Source organism: Arachis stenosperma, chromosome 9 (assembly GCF_014773155.1).
Source record: "Arachis stenosperma cultivar V10309 chromosome 9, arast.V10309.gnm1.PFL2, whole genome shotgun sequence".
NCBI classification, from domain to species: Eukaryota; Viridiplantae; Streptophyta; class Magnoliopsida; order Fabales; family Fabaceae; genus Arachis; species Arachis stenosperma.
Genome location: NC_080385.1, coordinates 26,463,647 through 26,472,198, shown reverse-complemented (window position 1 = coordinate 26,472,198; position 8,552 = coordinate 26,463,647). Strand labels below are relative to the sequence as shown.

General features: G+C 40.3%; 1 protein-coding gene across 1 annotated transcript; it reads right to left on the bottom strand.

Moving 5' to 3' along the window:
* Positions 1–6,462: 6,462 nt before the first annotated feature.
* LOC130949289 (uncharacterized) lies at positions 6,463–7,449 on the bottom strand. The gene is made up of 3 exons (XM_057878053.1): positions 7,269–7,449; positions 6,860–6,971; positions 6,463–6,778 (listed from the first exon to the last, which is right to left on the bottom strand). The coding sequence occupies exons 1-3, from the start codon at positions 7,447–7,449 to the stop codon at positions 6,463–6,465; spliced, it is 609 nt and encodes a 202-aa protein (XP_057734036.1).
* Positions 7,450–8,552: the final 1,103 nt, after the last annotated feature.

Sequence of the window (8,552 nt, the reverse complement as noted above, 5' to 3'; positions counted from 1 at the left end):
CTAATAATAATGCTAATGCCAATGTGGCAAATCCGAATGGGGATGAGCAACAAAGGAGAGTGCTTGGCTCTTATTCTGCCCCTACTGCGGATCTTTATGGAAAAAGCATTGTGGTGCCTCCTATAGCTGCAAACAACTTTGAGTTGAAGTCACAATTGGTCACCTTGGTGCAACAAAATTGTCAGTATCATGGACTTTCTCATGAAGACCCAAATCAATTCATATCTGATTTTCTGCAGATATGTGATACTGTGAAGACAAATGGAGTGAACCCAGAGGTGTACAGACTCATGCTTTTTCCATTTGCTCTGAGAGATAAAGCAAAGCTATGACTAGATTCCCAACTAAAGGAGAGTCTGAATACTTGGGAAAAAGGTTGTTACTAAGTTTCTCACTAAATTTTTCTCACCAGAAAAGCTGACTAAGCTTAGGTTGGAGGTTCAGACGTTCAGGCAAAAGGATGGTGAAACTCTTTATGAAGCTTGGGAGAGGTACAAGCTACTAACTAGGCAATGCCCTCCAGACATGTTCTGCAAGTGGACTCAACTAGATATCTTTTATGAAGGCTTGGGTGAGATGTCCAAGATGAGCTTAGATACTTCTGCAGGCGGTTCACTACACAAGAAGAAGACACCAGAGGAGACTATTGAGCTGATTGAATTGGTTGCAAGCAACCAGTATTTATACTCATCTAACAGGAATTCGGTGAACTCTGAGACCCCTCAGAAGAGAGGCGTGTTGGAAGTAGAAGCTGTTAATGCTCTTCTTGCTCAGAACAAGCTGATGTCTCAGCAAATAAATCTACTTACTCAACAGATGGGTGGCACGCAAGTCTCAACTATCAACACACAAAATTCACCACAAGAAATCTCCTATGACATGGCAGGTAATTTTGTGCAAAATGATAATATGATTATGCTCAACCTTCTTTTGAACAGGTGAATTACATGGGGAGTGGTCCTAAGAATCCCAACAATGATCCATATTCTAAGACATACAACCAGGGATGGAGAAATCACCCAAATTTTGGATGGAGGGACCAACCTCAAAACTTCAACAATAGTTCTCAGGGCGGTTTTCAGCAGAACAATAATTTGGAAGCAATATTGACAAGTTTTAGACAGGAAACCAGAGCATCCATCAAGAACCTGGAGATTCAAATGTGTCAATTAGCCATAAAAGTCACTGAAATTAATCAGAGGACCACTAATAGCCTTCCTGGTAACACAATTCCAAATCCAAGAGAAGAATGCAAGGCTATCACCTTGATAAGTGGACAAGTGGCAAGTACGGAAGTACAAGTTATGCAGGAAACTAGAGCCTCCATTAGAAATTTAGAGGTGCTAGTGGGTCAACTGAGCAAACAAATACTTGAGAGGTCTGCAAGTACATTTCAAGGTGATACAGTGGTGAACCCAGGAGAAGATTGCAAGGTTATTCAATTGAGAAGTGGTAAAGTAGCTGGCTCTGAGACCAAGGCCAATGAAGAGCTAGTTGAAAAGGAAGCTCCAGAGGAGAAGAAGGGAGAATTGGAGCACGCCCCTCCAAAGCGTGCGGACAACCCATTCCCAGACTCTCTTGACACTTATCCTACTTTGCCAAAGGCTCCTGAGTACAAGCCTAAAATGCCATATCCTCAGAGACTTAAAAAGGAGACCAAGGACAAACAGTTTTCAAAGTTCTTAGAAGTCTTCAGAAAGTTGCAAATAAATACTCTTTTTGCTGAGGTTTTGGAACAAATGCCTCTCTATGCCAAGTTCATGAAGGAGCTGTTGTCAAAGAAGAAGCCTTTAAAGGGAGATGAGACAGTGGTCCTAACTAAAGAATGCAGTGCCATCATTCAGAATAACTTACCAAAGAAGATGCCAGATCCAGGGAGCTTTCAAATTCTATGCACTATTGGGAGCACAACCTTTGAGAAAGCGTTATGTGATCTGGGAGCAAGTATCAATTTAATGCCCCTGTCTGTGATGACGAAGCTGCGAATCCAAGAGGCACAACCCACGAAGATAGCATTACAGATGGCAGACAAATCTATGAAGCCTGCATGCGGATTAGTGGAGAATATCTTAGTCAAAGTGGGTAAGTTCTTCCTCCCAGCAGATTTTGTGATTCTTGACACAGGGGAGGATGAGAACGCCTCTATAATTCTAGGAAGACCATTCTTAACCACTGGAAGAGCTCTAATTGATGTAGAAGTGGGTGAATTAGTGCTTAGAGTGCATAATGAGCAACTGGTCTTTCATGTCTTCAAAGATATACATTCAACAGGTGAAGAAGAGAAGTACATGCAGACTGAGCTTATTGATCCAAACCTTCAACAACTCCCTGATGACGGACAGCAGAATCTGCAGCTCCAACCTCCTTTGGTGACAAACAATAAAATTCCTCCTGACATCAAACCTAAGTTTGGTGTTGGGAATGCATCATCCACCAAGGAGGAGGTTCCCAAAAAGAAGAAAATACCCAGGGGATGGAGAAACAAAAAGATCCCCACTGAAGGTTTCTCCCCAGGAATGAAGGTGGTGTTGACTAGCAATCCAATGCGGACTTATACAGTAAACAGAATCCTCTCTCTGGAGCATATTAAGCTACTTTATAGAGACACAGGAAAGAAGTTCAAAGTAAGGGGTGAAGAGCTGAGCCCCTATGATCCTCCTCCCTAGAGGAGCTGACCGTCAAGCTAGTGACAATAAAGAAGCGCTTGTCGGGAGGCAACCCGATAATTTCGTATCCTTAGTACTTTTCGTAGTAGTAGTTTTCTTACTTGTTTGATTTTTTATTGAGTTTTTACTGTTTCTCTGATCATGCAGCTATTTTATCACAGGAACTGAACACCTCAGGCTATCTAAAAAAAAGCACATGACGCGCAAGCATCACTGACGCGCACGCGTTAGATGGGTGTGCGTAAAAAAATTAAAATGAACAGAGAGTGGCGCGGGAGTGGCGCCAGAATGATGCCTTTTGCACAAACAAGCCCACGCGTACGCGTACCCCATGCATGCGCCTCATTCGTGATTTTGGCATTCTATGCGTACGCGTCACTAACGCATACGCGTGACCTTGAATTTTGACGTAAATATGTGTTGGGCAGAGAGTAGTGCTGGCTTGGGGCTGGAAGTGTGCTAGAAGCACAAAACTTGTTCATGCGTACGCGTCCCTGATCCGTACGCGACATCTGCACAAATGGCAATTCACGCGTGCGCGTGAATGACGCGCAGACGTCGTATGAAAATCTGGGTCCCAAAGCCACACGAACAGAGAGTTACGTGTGCGTGCGGCTGGCTTCGCACAAATCACACAAAACCCAGGGCACGTGTACGCGTGCCTGACGCTTACGCGTCATTAAGAAAATTCCGCGACCCACGCGTATGCGTCGCCTGCGCCGCACAACTATGCTAGTTCGCCGCCCAGTTTTAATTTTCTTTCCCCCTCTCCCAATCTTAATTCTCTCTTGTTCTTTTATCCTTTTCTTTTTCTTTCATCATAATATTTTTTTCTTTCTATTTTCAGTTCTTCTTTGCTTGAGAACAAGCAAACCTTTAAGTTTGGTGTTGACGCTTCGCTTAAGGATTTTCTGTTTATTCCTATGGCACTAAAAGGGAGGCGAATCATCTTCACTGAGGAGCACAACCTGAAGAATAAAGCGACTGTTAGGATAACTAAGGTGGTTGAGTTCCTTTCATTTTTTATTCCTCCCCTCTTTTTCTATGTTATGTTTCGGTTTTCTGCTATTTTGCTTTGTTTGTTAGTTAGAATTCTAGGTCTAGTTTAGTTCTCCTGATTGCTTTAGTTCTGAAAAGATGTCTCATGTATTACTCACTGAGCTTGAATCCAAATAAAAAAATACAAGAGTGATATATTGCATGAGAAAGTGGGTCTATATTGAAGAATAGTCTTATTTACTTAAATGTAGTGGTATTTTCTGTGATTCTGAATGCATGACACGAACAGTGCATATTTTTTATAGTGAAGTTTATGAATATTAAAATTGTTGGCTCTTGAAAAAATAATGAAAAAAGAGAAATATTATTGATAATATGAAAAATCATAAAATTGATTCTTGAAGCAAGAAAAAGCAATGAAAAACACAAAGCTTACGTAAAAATAAAGAAAAAAAAAAGAAAAAGCAAGTAGAAAAAGCCAATAACTCTTTAAACTAAAAGACAAAGGGTAAAAAGGATCCAAAGCTTTGAGCATTAATGGATATGAGGGCTCAAAGGAATAAAATCTTGGCCTAAGCGGCTAAATCAAGCTGTCCTTAACCATGTGCTTGTGGCGTGAAAGTGTCAAGTGAAAAGCTTGAGACTGAACGATTAAAGTCGTGATCCAAAGCAAAAAGAGTGTGCTTAAGAACTCTGGACACCTCTAACTGGGGACTCTAGCAAAGCTGAGTCACAATCTGAAAAGGTTCACCCAGTTATATGTCTGTAGCATTTATGTATCCGGTGGTAATGCTGGAAAACAAAATGCTTAGGGTCACGGCCAAGACTCATAAAGTAGCTGTGTTCAAGAATCAACATACTGAACTAGGAGAATCAATAACACTATCTGAATTCTGAGTTTCTATGAATTCCAATCATTCTGAACTTCAAAGGATAAATTGAAATGCCAAAACTATTCAGGATTGCAGTTGTAAACCCCACTATAAAAAGAGACAATAGCTTAATCGAATTCTCATTCTCATGCAAATTCACATCCTAAGCTTATATTAGTTTTGGTTGCTTGAGGACAAGCAGCAGTTCAAGTTTGGTGTTGTGATGCGTGAGTATCTTTTCTATCTTTTCCTAGTGAATTTGCATCTAATTTGTTGAGTTTAATAAAGAATTAATTATCTTTTAGCCAATATGGATACTACTTTGAGTCTTTTGCAATTTTATTTATTTTAGGTAGTATTCGGGGGAATTTGATGGAGTTTCTGCAGCACAAGAATCAAAGGAGATGACAGCGAGGAGCGACGCGTACGCGTGACTTGGAGCTTTCCTTGGCGACGCGTGCGAGTGACTGACGCGTACGTGTGATTTGAAGATTTGCACAGCGATGCGTGCGCGTACCTGACGCGTCTGCGTGACTCGCAGAAAAGACCATCGACGAATACGCGTGACTGACGCGTACGCGTGACATACGCCACGTGCAGAAAACGCAAAAAAAACGTTGGGGGTAATTTCTGGCTGTTTTAACTCAGTTTTTAGCCCAGAAAACACATATTAGAAGCTACAGAATGGACAAAATATGTGGTTCCCACCCATCAACTGAAGACTTGTCAATTAAATTCTGATTTAAATTCAAATTTGAATTTGAAAATAGGAAAATATATTATCTTAATTTTAGATATTAGATTTTAAATTAATTAGGATTAGTTATAAAAAGGAGAGACTTCTCTTCTATTGGAAGGTTACATTCCATTAGGGGGATTCCATTAGAGAATTCTATACAAATTTACATTCCACATTCCATGAGCAACTAATCCTCCATTGTTAAGGTTATGAGCTCCGTCTATTTGTATCGATTAATTTTATTGCTTTTTCTATTTTAATTCATGTGTGGATTTATAATTTAAGAATTATTTTCGCTCTTTATCTCATTAATTTGGGTGGAACGGAAGTATGACCCTCTTTCTATTTGAGTTCTTGTAAAACTTGGAAAAGCTCTTTACTTGAACAACAGCTTGAAAACAATTTCTCCTAAATTTTAATTATTTGGATTTAACAGAATATGTGACATATAATCCTCTTATTTTTGGGTAATTAGAATTTTTGTGGCATATAAACTGGAATTTGAACTGCACCCTCTAATTGGAATTAATTGACCAAGGCATTGGCAGTCGATGAATTTTAGAGGAGACTATAAAGGTCTAAGGAATTAGGGTCTAGTCACATATAGTTTGCCATAAATTAAATCCTACATGATTAAAATAGTTAGTAAGAAAATTTAATCCGGAAAAATAGATAACTCTGAAGCCTTAACTGTCTCTCCAATATTTTATTTTCAACTTACTTACTTGCGTACCTACCTTATGATATTTTCAAATTTAAACCTTTTGAATATCTCAAAACCCTTTTCTGCTTGCCTAACTAAGCAATCAATCAATCATTGTTGCTTGATCCATCAATCCTCGTGGGATCGACCCTTACTCACGTAAGGTATTACTTGGTACGACCCGGTGCACTTGCCGGTTAGTTTGTGGGTTATAAAATCCCGCTCCACCTACCAACTAAAAGAGGAGATATTCTCCCATTTCTAACCGCCTCCCCAATCATCCTATTCAACACATCAACTACAAGGACAAACAGAAACGGTGATAAAAGGATCACCTTGCCGCAACCCCATTTCTATCCTGAATGGTTTCGATAGTGAACCGTTAACCAATATGGAGATCAATGCTGATCTGATACATTCTCCAACCCATGCCTTCCATCTTCTCCCGAATCCCATGTTTTCTAGAACAACATCAATAAAGTTCTACTTGACTCTGTCATAGGCTTTTTGGAAATCCAGTTTGATGATTGCTGATGCCTTTCTTTTCAGTTTAAGCCATTGTACAGTTTCACATGCTATTAACACCCCATCGTGTATTCTCCTGCCCTTAACAAAAGCACTCTGTGATTCCCCTACTAAGCCTGGCATTACGCTTCTCATTCTCCTTGTCAACACTTTTGATATCATCTTATAGATGCATCCAACCTTACTGATTGGTCTAAGGTCCTTTATCTCCTTTGCGCCCACAAATTTCGGTGCTAGCGCTACCCAAGTAATATGGAATCTACTGGTAGCCTTGCTGTCTCAAAGAAAGTTATCACAGCTTTAGTAAATTTCACTCCAATCTCCTCCCAGCACCTTTTTATAAAGTTTATGTTACCCATCACTACCCGGCGCCTTAAATGATTTGCAATCCCACACTGCAACCTTCACTTCCTCCTCCGACGGTAACATCTCTAACGCTTGAGCTTCCTCTATCTCTAACCGGTTGACTAGAACATCTCAAAAGCTGATATTTAGCGCAACTTCCTGTTGGAACAATTTCCTATAGAAATCTCTGATGGCGACCTTGATCCTTGCATGACTCCTAACCAAGTTCCCGTTAATGACTAAAGACTCAATCCTGTTATTTCTTCTTCTTGCTGATGCAATGTTGGGGAAATATCTTGTGTTCCTGTCCATCTCCTTGGCATGCCGAGACATGGACATTTGTTTCCAGTGTATATCTTACCTCGTATACCACAGTTCACAGCACCTCACTAGCGCCTTTCTTCTTGCTTCTACTGTACCATCATAAACCCCATTACTAACCATGTCATCCACTTTCTTGATCTCATCCTCAAACCTTTTTATCTTTTCAGATATATTCCCAAAGTGCTTCTTGTGCCATCTACCCAGCGGTTTTGATAACGCCTTTAGCTTATCCAGAAACTGAGCATCTCCCAACCCTCTCCATTCTTCCTTCACCATCCTTAGGAAGCCTTCATATGTGAACCACGAATCTAGGCTGCGAAAAGGTTTTGTACCCTGAACTATTCTTCTGTCTTATACTATCAATGGACAATGATCTGATAATCCTCTTGGTCCTCCTCTAAGCCGAGTATCCTGGTATGCGTCCAGCCATTCCAAATTCACCAGGCATATATCAATACGACTACAAGACTGTCCTCTAAACCATGTATACTTGCGATCATTAAGCGTCAAGTCCACCAACTCCATATCATTTATCCATGCTCTGAAGTCTTCAGCAATTGCTGATAGACCCGTCGCCCCTTTCCTCTCATCTATATGCACAATTTCATTGAAATCTCCCATGTAACAAAAAGGAATTTGGCACAACCCAGTAACATAACTTAACTCCTCCCACAGTAAGAGTTTTTTCTCTCTCACATGCGGTCTATATACCAGACAAACAGCACAGTGAAAGTTATCTTTGGTCATCACTCCTTCCACACATAACCACCTATCTCCTTTATAGCAATTTAACAGTTTAAAAACAGATTCATCCCAAATTAAGAGTAAGCCTCCTGATGCTCCAAATAAATTAACGCACTCCTAACTAGCACTATCATTACCCCAAATACTTGCTACATCAAACTTATTCACCATCTCTTTTTTTGTTTCTATCAAACCCAACATATCTATTCTAAACTTATTTTTGAAGCTTTTTATCATATTCACTTTGCAACTCCTCTCAAACCCCTAACATTCCAAGAGCTTAAAATCATTTATAAAATTTATTACACACCTGCTTACGAATTTTTGGCCGACTTCTTCTGATTTTCTTCTTTTGCTTCGACTGTCTCCGTTTTCTAGCTAATTCATTATTTTGCTCTTGGAGAATCGCCATAATGTCTTCTTCATCACTGCACGGAATTGCACCTGATTCAACTGCCAATTTCCAAGCCTCCCTATTCTCCGCCATTTCTTCCTCCCGACTCTGGCCTTGGTTGCCTCCATATAACACCGAATATCATAATCTTCTTTCAACCCTGTGCCACTCCCCTACCTGCTGCGCCTCTGCGTTTCGGTCCCTCAAGGTACTCTTTAGTCGGTCCTCTTCCGTCCCTCTC

Bases quoted from the DNA above. Each gene is read 5' to 3' on its own strand.
- LOC130949289 (XM_057878053.1), bottom strand. From the start codon at position 7,449: ATGGTGAAGGAAGAATGGAGAGGGTTGGGAGATGCTCAGTTTCTGGAT. The intron at 6,972-7,268 runs GTACAGTAGAAG...GAGATGTTCTAG, and splicing joins TAGTAATGGGGTTTATGATG to TCAACCGGTTAGAGATAGAG. The intron at 6,779-6,859 runs GTAACATAAACT...TCTTTGAGACAG, and splicing joins AAGGCGCCGGGTAGTGATGG to CAAGGCTACCAGTAGATTCC.